Source organism: Coffea arabica, chromosome 7c (assembly GCF_036785885.1).
Source record: "Coffea arabica cultivar ET-39 chromosome 7c, Coffea Arabica ET-39 HiFi, whole genome shotgun sequence".
NCBI lineage: Eukaryota > Viridiplantae > Streptophyta > Magnoliopsida > Gentianales > Rubiaceae > Coffea > Coffea arabica.
Window position 1 is genome coordinate 17369966 of NC_092322.1, and position 16782 is coordinate 17386747.

Consider the following 16782-nt stretch of genomic DNA (forward strand, 5'->3'; position numbering starts at 1 on the left):
GCTGTTTTGCAGAACTATGGAACTGTTATGAAGATGAACTAAGTATTGATGTTAGGAGAAAGAGCAGACTGGGTATGGCATTCGTAGTCTGTAGGGTTTTACAAACGATCTTCTTCTTTTTTTTTTTGGTGAATATAAGGAGCTTAGAATAAGAATGCTAATTGAAAGACTTTAATATGGGGTTGGTATTTGTGACTATGAAGTAATTGGAAGAAGGTTGCTCTGGTAGATTAAGCTAGTTAATGAAGTGTCACAATTTTGTTAACCGTCGTTTATACTAACAATGTATAGAAAAAAAAATAATCCAAACTATACTCACCAAGAAGCTCTTGATCATCAAAAGTTAGAAAATATTTCAAGAAGCTCTTGTAAATCATGCATGTCTCATGCAGGACCAGTTCCATATTTGTTTTTCTTAACTGCAGAGGGGTAAAAAAGCCATGATAGAATTGAAAGTACTTGTAAACAACTTCCTTTAGAGGAGTTAACCATCACATGAATTGTGAGGTGGTGGAAGGTTAAGGGTTTAAACCCTACCTCCTATCAATGAGTTTGTTTGGATAAGAGTTTATTTGGATGATTTATTTGAGATATTTACTGTAGCACTTTTTGTGATGTGATGTATGTGAGATAAAAAGGTGATTGAAAAAATAAAAAGGTGATTGGGATTTGTGAGAATAAATTTTGCAAACCAAATTCTCTCTATCCAAACAAACTCATTGTGTCACTATATATGTGATTTCTTCTAAATCTATATGAGTATATGATACTCTCATCTGGTCAAATGATGATTCAATCCCCGTCAATTCTCTCAGTTTGGTTGCACCATCCCCCATAAAGTAGGTTAGAGTAAGAGGAGGAATAGACGTAGACTAGATTAGGTGTGCTATTACGAAAAAAAATTGAAAGTACTTGTTAATTGCCCCCTTTTCCTTGCCTAAAAAAGTCATTCTCAGACACCAATCATTTTTTACACCCTGTACTAATATTTATCCCACCATGGAAAGCCGCACAGAGTGTACAACTGATTAATAACTCATTTCATTAATCCTTCTTGGATCTTCAATTTTTATGATAGTTTAGTAAATTAAAAAAAAAAAAGAAAAGCAAAGGCTTTTTTTATTCTTTTTACAAAGAACAAGTATCTTTTCATCAAAACTTGAAGAGATCTGCACAATTCGCAGCAATCACAAGCATTAGACACAGCAAAGAGAATAATCTTCTTCCAAGCCAGAAAATTAACCCCAAAAAAAAAAGTAACTTCAAAGAAGAATTTACAGTGGATTCATATTAAATTTATATGAATCTTGGATTGTTTATCATTCTGTGTCTGGCAAACTCGTCTAGTGGGGGGTTTGGGGCGGGAAGGCAAGACTTGGGCAACTATAGGCTACAAATAACAACAACACTGGCAATGTTACCCTGAACTGCTGAAGTTTAAAAGGATTAGCATGTTCTTCAGGGATCCCAAGCTCAGGTTTGCTAGCCAACTTGCAACCTACAAAGCATATGGGCAAAAATGTCACCCTATACAGAAGCTAAATAACCAAGTACTAGGCTACTATCATTGCCCTTATAGCCTTCACAGGTGGTTTCCTGATCCCTCATTTAGATGCTTTTCTTTGCCCCCAACTTGGCACAGGAATTTCATGGGGCTCTTATGTTTCTAATCCTTCCAGTCGTCTTCTTTGAATAATTTCATGGAACATGGGATGAAATCTAATCTGGATAGCTTTGTATGAAAAATATGGTAAGAGAGCAGATACCACAATAAGCAGGCTTGCCATCCAGTAGAATGGGCTCGGAGCACAGGTTTCCACTAAAACCCGGTAAGCAGTCGTGGATAGTATTGGAGATATAGTACCATAGATTACCAAGAACAAGTACCATAGAGTAATACTGCCCCAGATGAAGAAATGTTGGATCCAAGTGAAGTAATTGATAGATAACGCCATTTGGCAATTAACAGTCCAAACGACACTAGTGTACATTAGCACTCCCAGGATTTCGTAATCAACCACTTTACCATCCTTGCGGAAAGACTGCTCCTTGATACAATTTGTTGCAAGAAAGAAGATGATCATTGAGCACATAAACCCGTTGAACATCCAGCCAAGGATGTGTTGCCAACTAAAGAGAATATTCTGCACTCCTTCTTGGTATAGCAAAGGATACTGTAAAGCAATAAATAAAGTAATGAATTGTTGCAACTATGTCTTCCCCGACATTCGGACCATGCTTCAAGCAATGAAAATAGTTCCAGCAAATTAATATTGCACTTCATTTAGGGAAGTTATATCTTCCCAGATTTATAACTCATCTTTCACCGTGAAAAACTCTTTTGCAAATTAAGTCTAGAGCCAGAAAGAGAATGTGAAGTATGTAGAAACCCCAACTTCCAGAAATGCAAAGCTGGTTAATTGACAGTCAGATATCTTCCGGGCATGACAGAATAACAGGGTATACTACATACCAGCAAAGAATAGCAGGAACTATCTATTTTCTGAAAATTATAACCATTCTCTCTCTCTCAGTCTCTGTGTATGGTCCTACCATATTGATTAAGGCAACTAACTATCCAACCACTTATCATACCAAAGTATCCTGTGGAGCTTATATTGGACCAAAAGATGCCTTTGCTTCTCAGTGTCTTGACTTATCTTATCAATAGCTTTCAGCAAAGGCATAGTTAAAGACTCAATTAGCTCAACTGGTATCATCACAGACTATGTTAACTCAATTTAGTTATGTTTGTGTGACATTTCACTTCCATGCATCTGGTTGAAAAACCATTGAGCCTTTGGGTTTGCCCAGAAAATTTTCGTAAATACCTTGAGACAAAACCGTGCTGAGACATCTTGATCAAAGACTCCCAGAGCTATGACAGGAAGTGAAGTGAAGAATACGTTATACAATGACATATACCAGTCGTTGTATGCAGGTTTTCCAGAGAAAGAAGCATATGCCTCAAACCAAAATAAGGTGAAACCAAATGTGATGTTCTTGTAGAAGAAATAGCATATCTGCATTTATCCAAAAAAAAGAAAAAAGAATTAGGACAAAACAGTAAAAGAATGATGTGAGCATAGAGAAGTAACATTTTAACTCTTTTCCAAGCTAATGAACTTACTCTTGCCAAGCTCACTAACTCTTGACAGTGACATACCAAAGGAGGATATGGGCCTTGCATATGAAGAAAAAAATATTTTCTTCCTCGAAAATCTATTTGATTAAGCAAGCAAAAACACCCTAGCAAGTCACTCAGATCACATAGGAGTATATTTTTACCATCATTGATATCCTCCTGTAGCACCAGTGGCCATGAACCAGCAATAGCCGCTCAAGAAAGCGAAATTGAGCAATTGCAAAATCGCTTGACATCACAGCCTACAAAAGATGCTCAACTATCAGACAATTATCTTTTTATTTTAGAACAACAATTATGACAAGAGAATGCCTTCATGCCGACAATCTAACAGGTACAAGGAAGATAAATAATGCCGACAACAAAGCAAATATAGAGTTCATCATATCAACGTTGATGCACCCATCTATCTTATGACTGCCTGCAATCTGAGGACTGAACATAGAAAAGAGAAAAACATTTGCACTAGTGTTTCCAAACTAGAGAAACCTTATCATCCTCATCAATAATGAAGCTAAAAAGAAAATTAAGAAAATTTAAATCACATCTTCACCAATACTGGCATACGAAATCAGACCTCTATATTATTTGTAAGAGCAAGACATGAACGAATCCATATGAACTTATTGACAGAATACATAGTATGCAAAGTTTATAGTTACTATAAACTCATTATTAACCCTAGTTTTCCTATATATTGAGTCTGTCAAAAATCTTCACACACCATTTCTCAGCTTTAAATACACTCATGAACAACAAAAAGGTGGATATCCATGGCAATAAAATTTAGTCAATGATTAATCAACACAAACTATACCCTCTAAAGGACACAATAGATTCAACATGTGTGCAGCACTGTGCCAAAAATTCTCTCTGTTATATTCCCCAAGGAAGAAAATGACACCCAAAGGAGCAGCAGAAGGGAAGATGATGACAAAGGAGGAGGAGAAACTAAAGGAATAAAGGTAACCTGCATGCCTTCAACCCCGCTAATACCAACACCAATATCAGCTTCTTGAAGCATGCCTACATCATTTGCACCATCTCCAATTGCTAATGTCGTTCTATTTTTCCCCTTTTTGACCAACCTTGTTACCTGCATATCACCAATATTTTAATCAGAAAAATTGGACACCAGAACATATCTGCAACTACAACCATTATCCTGAAAAACCAAGAAACTGTTGGTTTCAACAGAAACTGTCAAATCCCTCAACAAAATAAACAGAAGACATTCAGAATCTTGACAAACAAACGTTATCAAAGTACTTACAAGAGCCTTTTGCTTCGGGGTGGAGCGACAGCATATGACAGATGCACACTTCATTGCAAGCTCTAAAAATGAGTTCTCCAGATTCTCATCAAGGGCAAAGGCAAGTGACTTTCCATCGATTATCAAAGCAAATGAAACAGAACTTTCTTTAGCTGAGCTGAGTTCTGACAATCCTTCTTTTATTTGCTTAGTTATGCTTGAAATTGAAGCCTTTGAAAATTGACCTTGTTAGAGCGTGTACCAGAAATCATATGTTGAAATAGAACCCAAAATGTTGTACCTTTGCAATAGCTTCTTTGTTGCCCTTGTTTTCCAAATCATTTACAGCAGGAGAATCTAGCGTAATCACAATCTGTTTCATGCCCTGCCTCAATAAGCTACATGCATACCTGCAGGAGGTATGGAAGAATTATTTTCAAATTATGTATGATTCAGCTTAGCCATAAAAAAGGAGAAAAAGAGGTTTCAAGGGAACACTTGATAATGGTACCCAATATTGATTGCTGTCTCCATCTTATCACCAGTTAAGACCCAAATCCTTATGCCAGCATTTGCAAGTTTCTCAATGCATTCAGGAACCTTTACAAAAGAGGATAATATTGTGTCATATTTAATTATGGGACAAGGCCAGAGCCCAGGTGATCTCTCCAACTACTAAGATCTATTGAAAGTTCATTCATTCCACTAGAATATGATCCATTACAAATACAAAGTTGCAGAATATGCTTGTTCATACTATTCCTAGGTTATAAGTAAGCAATTGAATATTTACCCCTTTTTGAAGTTTGTCCTCAACAGCTGTGGCACCAAGGAGAATTAAGTCTCTTTCAATTTTATCAGCAACAGCATCCACCAATGCATCACGGTCTGCAGTCACTGAAGTCTGTGCCTTCAGAAACTCCTCTTCCCATGACATGAACTCTTCTTCACTAAGCTCACGATATGCAATTATTAAAGTCCTCAAACCAGCCTCAGCATACATTTTTACATGAGTTAATGTGGCATCTTTAAAAGACTGAGCTTCTTTAGAGAGCCTTTCATACATCACACTTGATAGGGAAAAACAAAAACAAAAACAAGGACAAAGCAGAGCGTTGGATTAGTTACTGCTAAATTCTGTAGGTTATGCACTACATGTCATGGTGGGTCACCTGTCAGCGCCCTTGCAAAGGAGCAACAGCTGGTTCTCAGGATTTCTCACAATAACTGACATTCTTTTCCTGGCACTACTGAACTCTAAGACATGAAGAAGCTTGTAGGATCTGAAAATGGAAAACATTCACTCAGGTGACTTGTCTATAGACAAAAAATAGCTCAAGCATTCTGTAATCAGTTGGAGCTTTTTCAGTTTCTGCTAGAAGACCTAAAAACACTTCTTACAACGAGTTGCAACTCGCTCTCTGCTTCTGCATTTAGTTGCTCGATAGGAATGGAACATTTCATAATCATAGAGAATGGAACATTTCATAATGATAGAGAACATACTAATCCAGTGTCAGCATGTAAATAATGAAAGTCTGTCCCAGATGATTATGATTTACAGCAAGTTCAATTACTGAAGAGACAAATACCAACAAGAAGGTCAGTGGTTCACCATTTATATTCATCAATTCAGAACCACACTGATTAAATGTAGTCTGTACAATCACAAACATTACACAGATTACAATGCAGAGACAAAGTAATGCTGCTAGCTTAAGGAAATGCCCATAATCGACACACAAAGGCTGTCCAGAAACAGCTGAGCGCAAATAGCAGCTGTAGATCTACTAGGACTATTACCAGAATGAATGAATTTGATCTGCAAAACTTTTAGTTTAGCAAAACATCAAAGACTTTGGGCCCAAAAACTTTTACCTGTCAACTGATTTCCCACTTTCACGGTCCAGTTCATGCAGTGAGATACTTGTTTGAGTTCTTTCATAGAATTCAAAACCAAGTTCTCTAGCAGCAATTACAAAAGCGGCTTCATCTGGGGATTCAGCTTCATAAGAAATTTCACCTGTATCCTGATTGACATCAGGAATGGCAGTGTGACAGAGAGCTAGGACTCTGAAGAATTTCTGTATAACATTGGAATGAGTTTGCTTAACCCATTGACCATTCATAATCCGTTCATCTTGGAAGTTAAAGCCTTTAATTGATCTGCCTGTGTCCACAAGCTCAGCATTAGACCCTTCTGCATCGAAGGAAGTATCACCAACTTCAGGAGGCCCTCCCCCTTTTTTCTTTGCTAAAGCCCTCTCTACTTCCGTCAAGCCACGACCATAGGCAATGCCTGCTATAGAACACTTAACAAACTCCATGGAGTTACATGTCAAAGTACCTGTTTTGTCAGAAAGGATGGTATCAACTTGACCAAGTTCCTCATTCAAATTAGATGTCCGTGCACGAGCTGGCTTATCTGTTTCCTCAAAATACATATCCTGATCTTGATTAATAAATATGGTCTGCAGAACTTTTACAACTTCAATAGACACATACAACGATATTGGGATCAAATATTGATACAGCATAAGATCTGTCAAGAAATGAAAAAATGCAGCAAGTGAAGCTCTTCTGGGATCATAAAACACAGTTGCATTGCCTGGTCCCAGATACCACCTTGTTAATTTCCCATCATGGATATCATTTTTGGTCTCAATCCCAAAAAATACAGAACCAACAGAAGACATCATAATCAAGGTACTGAAAAGGATGTAGATTATCTTGTCCATTTTCCTCTCAATCTTACTCCTCTTGGAAGGAGGGTCTGTAGTATTTTGCATAACTTTTGTGTCATGACCCGTAAAAATCACCACACCATAGATATAATCAGTATTTTGGAGTTTAGAATCTCTCAAAAGAATTTGTTGCACAGAAAGAGGATATTGGCGACCATGGCACAAAGTTCCAACAAATGCATAAAGATCATCATTTGGGTCTTCACACTTGATCACTGCTTTGAAATTCTGAAATGAACTCTCATCGTGGATGGAGGCTGTGACATCTAAGGCATGCTTCACCTTCAGATTGGTTTCTCCATCAAGATTTGATGTCTCAACATAACAAATCCCATCTTCATAGCTTGATGAGACAAGAAAAAGATCAGCAGGAAAATATTCATCCTTGTAGACCTTAACAAGATCACCAACTCGTAAATTCTTCCACCTGGTTTCTTCAAAAGTTTGGTTTCTACCATACACTTGAACCTTCCTATTATTTGCCTCAATATCCTGAAAAAATGTGTGCTAATTCATTTAAATATGGACTCAAAGAAGGAATTAACTTGGATAAACTTAACTTTCCAAAAGCAAGAAGCATTATGCATCCCTAACCCCAGCATTAATCAGGAAGGATTTTAGTCCGCGCTTTCTAACTTGCACAAAAAAATATTACTAGTATATGACAATAGATAAGGGATTTTAGACTTATGTTGATAAGACACTTGATTCTTAAGAAACTAAACTGCTCTACTGTATCTTCTGTAGAGCAGATACACAGAAAAAAAAAAAATGAAGTACAGACCAATAAATAACAGTACTAATTGATCACCAAGGAACCCCAATAACATTAACATGAGTTTAACATAATTCTGGAACAAGGAAAGGGATAAACAAATTTCCTATGTTTGGTCTTGACCACCATAAATTTAGACTGTCTTTCTCATCTACTTGGACTCTTTGCTCTGGCATCATACACCTAAAATCTCGACAAAAACCGCATTCTTCACTAAAATTGAGACACAAGTTGCAGCTCAATCTTTTCATATTTTCCACAGAAATTTAAAGGGCTAGTCATAGACGAAATGCAGAACTAACAGCAAGTAAAATCTGCCATCCAATGGGATCAAAAAACCCAAAAAAAAACCACAATTTCAAAAATTGAAGTCAAACTTACCTGTTTCCTACGCCTCCAATCTTCCACACCCTCCTTCGCCATGGTTGCTCCAATCACCACCAAAAGAGGAAAAAGAATACTAGTAGCACCAAATGGGGCCAAGGGACTAAAAGAAACACAAGCCACTACAAGAAAGTATATATTGGCCACTCTCCTAAATTGCTCAAACAATGACTTGGGTATGAAATTCAGAGCTGTGTACTTGGTGGTCGAAACATAATTATCCCTGTACCTCAGCTGAAGCTGTTCAAGGTTGTCTGGATCATTACAGTGCACATTTCTTGAGAAACCGCTCTGCCCAATTTGACTATGCTCATCATTCAACGAAGACCGACAGCATGCGAAGTTGCAAAGCTTGGTGAAATGTACTTTACTCTTCTTCCCCCTCCTCCTCCCCCCTGTCCCAAAAGCCATTTTTCTGAGTCACACTACTGTTTCTTCTGCTACTTTTTGGTCTCTGGGATGATAATTCTTGGCCAGTCCGAAGAAACTCCAAAACCAAAGTATACTAAGCTTCAGAATTGAGGCAAATTTACTCGCCAGCGCGACACATGGTAGTGCTTTATGAAACACATGTAACACCCGTCATACCATCATGTGTCAAGTTATAATTATTTAAATTATAATAATGGAAAAGGGCGATTCTACTGTTCTTATATTAGTATCATATTTTTGAATTATTAAATTGGCGGATGGTGAAATATGAGCGTTTTGAACTTTAAATTGTAGTATTAATTTTAATTATGTAAAACTTGGACCCCTATTATCACTAAAAAGATATGACTATTGGAGGAATTGTTGGGACTATAGAATTTTTTCAATAGGATTGAATTGGGCAATGTCAAAAGTCAAACTCCAATTGAGATTATAACATCATAATAGAGTCTCAGGTGCATTTGCTAAAATTGAACTTTAAAAATTGAAATCTGAAGTTTCAATTCATCAAATTAGTGAGTTTCAAATCTTAATATGTTCAGACGCGTTTGATAATTAAAATATTGAACATCTAAATTAATTAAGCGGTACTGAATTTTCTAGATAAAACTTACTATCATAAATAAATGAATAATTTATCACTTAATGGAATATACATTCAAATGTATCAAATTTAGAGTGTGTTTGATAAAATTGAAGTCTGAATTCTGAATCCATTAAGTTATTGAATTATTATGTATTAAATCTAATACATTTGAGTGAGTGCATATTATATTCAGTGATAAAGTGAACAGCTTATCACTTATTTTTGGAAGCAAGTTTTGCCTAAAAAATTCAGTGCCACTTAATTAATTCAGATGTTCAATTTTTGAGTATCAAACAGTCTAAATAAATTAATATCTGAATCCATTGAATTTAAGTTTGAGTTATCAAACAGGACTTTAGTACCTAACAATTTAATAATTTAATGAATTCAAAATTTAGATTTGAGTTTTGTCAAACACACCCTAAATATTATACATTTAAGTGCATATCACATTAATTAATAAGTGAATGGTTGATACTCATGTTTTGGAGCAAGTTTTGTATGGAAAGCACAATATTACTTAATTAATTTAGATGTCCTATTTTTATTATTAAATATGTCTAAATATCTTAAAATCTGAATAAATTAAATTTAAAGTATTGAATTAAATTATCAAATAATATGCCATATTTGGTCATGTCGAAAATCTATTATCATTGAGGCACGTTGGCACCGACAATTAGAGAATGCCAATCTTGCCTCTAGACAACAAATTATCCTTTTGGCTACGTACTTTCTAACCTTAAATACTAGTTGATTGTGTCTGAAAATACCTTTCTAGGTATCGATCTTGTACTTTTCGATACTTATCCATTAGTTTCGGGTGTCGGTAGAAGGTGCTATAAAAGTACCCTTTTGGGTACTTAAGAATTTGCAGTAGTAATAATAATCAGACTTGTGAATTTCCAAAATTAGCCATGCTCTGTTTTTTAATATACCAAACAAAACCAATACGTAAACTTTAAAATCTGTAAAAGTTAGGTTCTTTTGGAATACTTTACTTTGATCTCAAGTTCCAGAAGTCTCTTCCTTCCTCCTTCAATCATTGTTCACGTAGTCAATGAGCTGTATTGTCACACAAAATTTAATAGTTATTAGCTTTTTCTTTAAATTGGAATTGCAATAACTTATATACTTCTGATACAAATATTTTTAATAAAAGTGTTTTTGAATTATCAAAAATTGGCCTCTTTAACTTATATGAAATTAGTTACCAAATATCCTATGAATACTTAAAAGTGTTTTTTGTTTTTTTTTTTGTGTAAATGCACTGTAATTTTAAACGGGACTTATGGAGAAATACGCGTTTAAATTGAGAGAGAGAGAGGGAAGTGGAACGTGATATGTTTTTCTAGTTGGCTACTTAACTTTACGGTCTCCACAAGCAAAGCAAATAATTTAGAAAGTGATGATTTCCCTTTCCGCTTTTGGTCTAGACTAGGAGGAGAACACCGCGCGATGCGCGGTGTAATTTTCAAGTTTGCCCAGAAACATTCAGTTATTCAAATTAAAAAATTAATTATAAAAAGTTACATAAAGGTGTATCAAAATCTTTGCAATAGTTACAAAAAGGACATCAAATATACCCATTTTATTTTGTAACAAAACAATGGCTTCAGAGTTCAACTACTATTTTACCGAATGAAATAAAAAAATAAAGTTCATGACATTGACAAAATATTCATCCAATCCAATAAGAAAACTTCACGAAGAAATGCCATTGAAGTTTGCAATATAAAACTACATCCTCTAATAAACCATCAAAAAGTCAAGAAATTTGATTTATTGATATCCTTTAAGGATCATCATCATTACAAAGAATTAAAAAATAGCTCCATTACCAGTGGCACTGGTAACTGGTTAGGTTGACATTGCCAACCAAAATAAAGTTCCAACAAAAGGCAAACTACAAATTACCTAAGAAAACAAATTAGTTTACTCTCCTTGCCACTATTGAGTTGATAAAAAAAAGAAAAGAAAAGTAAATATTGCAACCCATCAATAAGGTTGACAAATAACCAAAAGCTGAAAAAACAAAAATAAGACTAACATCTCTAGAAAAAGGAAACTACAGGCCGAACAGCAAGTGTACAAGCAATAATATGTCCGAGTTGAATTCTGCAAAAAAGAAATTAGGTTGTATGATTCTCAAACAGAGAACTCAAAACAATAAAAACGGAGTAGGTAAAACAAGTAAAAGAAAATAACTTTGGATCTCGAGGAAATAGGTTGCCGTCTCAAATTTTCACCCTTCACTTTTTTAAAGACCAATAACAGGATAAAGAAAGCAGAAAGTTACAGCCAGTTACAACGAAAAAAATCTGTTCACACAAAAAAAAAGGACATTAAAACATATCATCAAGGCTTACTGAAGAAAAGTAGCCTCCTTTATCTTTTCTTCCTTCATCTAACAAAGACTCAGAATAAAAAATGCTGGCAAGAACAAATTTATTAGGGGGGGAAAATGAAGACGACAAAACCTTGGATCTACACTAAACAGATTAACATTCTTTTTGTTCAAAAAAAAGGGCCTAAATAAAATTCACATTGAGAAAACAATTTCCAAAATCCTTTTGTACTATGCTGTAAATCTTAATATCTCAACCCATAATAAACATCTGGGATTTAGTAGAAAATAAATATAGTTAAAATTCTTATGCTACACCATCAAATCTAGCATAGCATATGTTAAATTGCAAAAAAGAAGTAAAACAATAGGAATTAAGCACTAAACACCTAAATTTTTTTTCAAAATTTCACATCCAAATCACATTGATGCAATAGGACAAAACATCGTCCCTAAGCCACTTTTTGAAGTAAATAAATAGTTTGTAATCTAAACAGATAACAAAGGACCTAAAACTTACAATAGCAAACAATTAAGGACCAAAAAAACCTATAAAGTTACTTTTGCTGCATCATAAGTGAATACATGAAAGGGTTCGGACCACCTTAAGCAAATGGATCAAAATGCAATCTACTACATAAAAGGACACATAGAACTACATAAGAAATCTGGTAATATCTGATAAGTCAAAAAGGAAAATATTTACAAGAATAAATCAGCATTTTCTGAAAGCTTTTCGTGCCTCCTATAACAACATAAGAAAGTTTCCAAACAATGTGATATGATAATTCTACCACATTTCCAAACAACGTAGCAGATACAGTAGAACTATGTTATTAGAAAAAGGCTTGCTAAATCTAAAACCTAAACAAAGGACCTAAAGCTTACAATAGCAACAATTAAGGACCAAAAATACTTTTTTTGTTGCATCATAGGTGAATACATGAAAGGGTTTGGACCACCTTAAGCAAATGGATCCAAATGCAATCTACTACATAAAAGGACACGTAGAATTACATAAGAATTCTAGTAATATCTGATAAGTCAAAAAGGAAAATATTTACAAGAATAAATCAGCATTTTCTGAAAACTTTTCGTACTTCTTATAACAACACAAGAAAGTTTCCAAACAATGTGATATGATAATTTTACCACATCTCCAAACAACGTAGTAGATTTAGTAGAATTATGTTAAAAAAGCCTTTCTAAATCTAAAACCTGATTCTTCTATAATCGTTATAAAACAACCAATAGTTGGCCACAATCTAAAATGCGAGAGAAACACTAACATGGAGTCACCAATTCTCAAAAGGGATAAATCACAAAAATTGAGGTCATTAGGTATGAGCGCCTTGATTACTAACTCATACTGCTACTCAGATAGTATTTGAATATCCATTGTTCTTTTTTGACGAGTCTATTTACTCAAAAAATGTTTCTTTTTTTTTCAGACAGTGATAAATTCCTCTTGCTTCTTACAAAAATAATGGTAAGACAAAAAAAATTCAAAAGATTTGAGACTTGAGAAACAGAAATCAAAAGAACATTCTTATCAGCCAAAAAGAGTTAAAAAAAACTTCAAAAGAATATACCTCTACAGAACAGAAAAGAATGAAAGGTAGGTGTTGTCATCTTTCTTCCTACAAAGGCAATAACATAAAAATACAAATCAGATAAAAAAAATATCAGTGACACAAAATACTTTTCTAAGAGGCAAAAGATCAGAAGAACAAAGGTCTTGTTAATGAAAAAAAGAAACCATGCGTCATTAAATCTAATAAACATAATCCACCAGATCAATTAAACATAATCTACCAGTTGAAGGATGAGGGACAAATCACAAAAGGGACTATAACTTCAAGCTAAACCTACCCAAATAGTACCTCAAACATAAGCCAAATATTCCAAAAACAGAAAGCATAAAATGAGCTTATTTACTTGGAATTGAAATGTGCTAAAATACAATTAAGTACATGATAGAGCAACAGACCTTGTATACATTCTTGTGCTCAGGTACAAAAATATCAGAATTGAAAATGTTTCCACCTCTTGAAGTGATACATTCTGATAGCTTGTAACTATTCCACCTCATCGTGCAAGAAAAATATGGAAGAAAGGGTAAAGAGTTCACAAAGATAACCTGAAAACAAATAAGTAAAATAGATGGTTATCAAACAATTACCCAAAAACAATGAGAAATGTAGTAGCTGAAAGTAAACCAGCAAATTACACAAATCATAAGTTTGTATAAGGAGAAGAATCTACTGAGAGAGTATAAAAGCGAGTCTTACCAACAGAAATCAATCAATAAAAATAATGTCACTGATGTAATTTCCCCATAGGGAACAAAACACTGTACATATATGTGGAAGCAAATTCTAAAGAAGTTCCTATGCATTATTTTCCAATTTTTCTTTTTTCTAAAAATGCAAAATTGGGTCCAACATCAAAGGTCAATGGTGTGAAGCACAGGGATACTACTATTTCCTGAACATATTTTTTCCAGTCAAAGATTGAGCTAGGTTTTTTTAGTAATATAAAAGGGGAAAGATGGTATCTTCATAATAGATTACATGGATTTTGATTTTGAAACTCCATTTACCTAATTCATATAACTATGTATCTCATGAATCATGAACTGATCAAAACATCTTCAAGGAAGTTAGGCATAATAATGATTTCACTTTGCACATTAAAACCACAAAATCAGAAAAATCAACTATGAAATAAAGATTTCATCATACAGCTTCCCAAATCTTGACATTACGAAGAATACCATGTAGTTTAATAACAGATTCATTATGTTTTGGATGATTCTTTGGAACATGGGCCAAAAGACCAACCTGGAAATGGCAGTCAAAGTCCCCTTGCAATGGCAGAGACATGAACAAGAACCAAGAAAATTGACGATTTCAGTTATTTTGAAAAACCCAAACAACAACTAAACAAGAGTTGGGAAATTTGAACATAGAACATCAGCTGCTCTATCCGCTAAATTTAAGACATTTCAACTGCTAAGAAATAATAACTGCAATCAATAGAGATAGATAGAACCCCGCTAAATTTCAAGGCAGTAAAGATAGGTAGTATGGCAAATACACGAGTACCCAGAATCATAACTGGAGAACGCCCTCAAACTGAATTAACTCTTGCAATGCCCCTCCCAATTTTGTCATATTCCGAAGCAACCAATTTAACAAGCACCATTCATTTTTATTTAACTCTAAAAGTGCCTTTACTTTTTAAACCCCTATAGGCACACACAAAAGCCTATTTCTACTTTTTCGGGTTAAAAGAAAACATTTAGACAAAAAATTCTGAAACATAAGAGACAAAAAAATTGGGGGAATGAAGAAAAAAAGTGTAAAAGTAGGTGCATTCTAGTCCAGTGAAAGCAAAAAAATTTCTCATTCGTAAAAGGTTTATGGTCAAATGTATCACCATTTCCAATGTGATTTTTAACATCAAAACTTCAACTTTCTCACCCATTCACTTATCATATCTCAAGTGATAAGTCTTGCTTCAGAAAACTTCCTGTATCACCAAAAAAATACACTACCTCATTTTTCAAATCAAACAAAAGAACTGGAGTAATTTTCTACATGCATACAATTGATTGTTCAAAGCATATTTCCAAAGCCATTCCCTATTAATCCTTTGGCAAAATGTTGTGAAATATAACATATTTCAATCCAAAAAAGTACAATTATAATGTTCTTGATTATTTAGAAAAGGGTATGAAAAAAAGCAAACCTTTTTTGACTTGCTAAACCGTCCAGAACATTATCATCCCCTCCTTCACTGCTCTCCATAAAAAAAAATCCCTAAATTACAGCAACAGCAAAAAACCCAAAACAAAAACAAAAAAATTGTTTCACCAAAACATCATAAAGAGCACAATACATTATAGGGAAGTCAAATTATTCCTTCTTAAAGCAATACGAAAAAACAGAAAAAAAAACCTTAGAGATAAGAGTAAAAGCATATGAGAAAAAGAATTTGCTTGAATCTGGGTTTTAAAGATAAGGAAAAGTCATGGAAGACACTTACCTTGAATCTGTAGTCCATGTAAATAGTCAACCTTTCCACCTACAACACCATAGAAAGTACAATCGAGTATTAGGAAAAAAAACCCACAAAAATCACCGATAAAGATGACAATTTCTGAGAAGGAGATGAAGAAGAGTTTAAAAGGGAAAAATGATCTCCATATATATATATATATATATATATATATATATATATATTTTTTTTTTGCTTTTATAATGGTGGATGATCCAGCGTACTCATGATTCAACTGATGAGAGGAAGAAAGATTTGGGTAGATGGCGGTGTAGAAAAAGACTGGAGAGATGAAGAGAAACTAAGAGGAGGAAAAACATTTTGACATCTCTGGGAGAGAAAATCCCGAATCTTATTTTCTTCCCAAAGAAAGGAACAAAGAAAAGAAAAATGGAAGGGGAGAGAAGCTCTGGAGATACCCTTTAACTTGTAAGAAAAAGCCCAACGTGTGACCTTTGTTTGGTCTTGCACTGTTATTTAATGTTCAATTAAAAAAGAAAGAGAAGAAGTGAAAGACAAAGAAAAGAGAAAGGGAGAAAGAATCGGAGAAGAACGGAAGAAAGACGGAGCAGAAGCAAGAAACACAATGTGCGGCGCAAGTGAAGACTCTCAGGAACCCTACCTATTCATCAAGGCGTGAAATCTCGATTTTGTCCTTAATTCAATTCATCAGCTCAATCAACGGAGGACTACCATCAATTGGCCAATCACAGCGTGCCACATCAGCAATTGGGTTCAATTGGAGGGATTGGCATTCACACATTTAGTTATATATGTTAACAAGTGAGACAACAACTAAAGATAATCTTGGCTCCCTCTTAATCTTAGCCATTTAAGTCAAAAACATATTAAAATGCATTTAATAAGTATTGTGAAAGTTAATCATCAAAGATACGACACTTCATACAAAATTTAACGCCTTTTTATAAAGGATCTACCTATCGAATGCCTATTGAATACTCATTAAAATGTAGTCTAGATGTCAACTTTTTTGAGAGATAAATTTAATTTAAAAAGTGTATAAATGCGAGAAAAGGTAATAATTGTTAATATAT

General features: G+C 34.4%; 1 protein-coding gene and 1 long non-coding RNA gene across 5 annotated transcripts; both read right to left on the reverse strand.

Annotated features, from left to right (window-relative positions):
• Nucleotides 1–1238: 1238 nt before the first annotated feature.
• Nucleotides 1239–8870, reverse strand: LOC113699672 (probable phospholipid-transporting ATPase 8). 2 transcript variants are annotated; one of them, XM_072058337.1, is made up of 11 exons: nt 8298–8870; nt 6276–7633; nt 5570–5680; nt 5191–5347; nt 4909–4997; nt 4699–4807; nt 4419–4628; nt 4116–4241; nt 3289–3387; nt 2832–3023; nt 1239–2174 (listed from the first exon to the last, which is right to left on the reverse strand). In XM_072058337.1, the coding sequence occupies exons 1-11, from the start codon at nt 8709–8711 to the stop codon at nt 1659–1661; spliced, it is 3381 nt and encodes a 1126-aa protein (XP_071914438.1). In that variant the 5' UTR covers nt 8712–8870; the 3' UTR covers nt 1239–1658. The 2 variants fall into 2 exon arrangements, with proteins under 2 accessions (XP_071914438.1, XP_071914437.1); XM_072058336.1 differs by having other exon boundaries at nt 5191–5467; nt 8298–8869.
• Nucleotides 8871–11086: 2216 nt separating this feature from the next.
• Nucleotides 11087–16335, reverse strand: LOC113699050 (uncharacterized). Of its 3 annotated transcripts, XR_003450359.2 has the most exons (7): nt 16147–16335; nt 15716–15754; nt 15419–15489; nt 14509–15199; nt 13656–13805; nt 13258–13305; nt 11087–11436 (listed from the first exon to the last, which is right to left on the reverse strand). It is a non-coding gene; the product is annotated as an uncharacterized lncRNA (long non-coding RNA). The 3 variants fall into 3 exon arrangements; XR_011817939.1 differs by having other exon boundaries at nt 14509–15489; XR_011817940.1 differs by lacking the exon at nt 14509–15199 and having other exon boundaries at nt 16147–16332.
• Between the last annotated feature and the right edge of the window lie 447 nt (nt 16336–16782).

Coding starts and splice junctions, on each gene's coding strand:
- LOC113699672 (XM_072058336.1), bottom strand. CDS start 8,711: ATGGCTTTTGGGACAGGGGGGAGGAGGAGGGGGAAGAAGAGTAAAGTA. Junction 5,681..6,275: donor AGTGGGAAATCAGTTGACAG/GTAAAAGTTTTT, acceptor TTCCATTTTCAG/ATCCTACAAGCTTCTTCATG. Junction 5,468..5,569: donor CTTTGCAAGGGCGCTGACAG/GTGACCCACCAT, acceptor TTCCCTATCAAG/TGTGATGTATGAAAGGCTCT.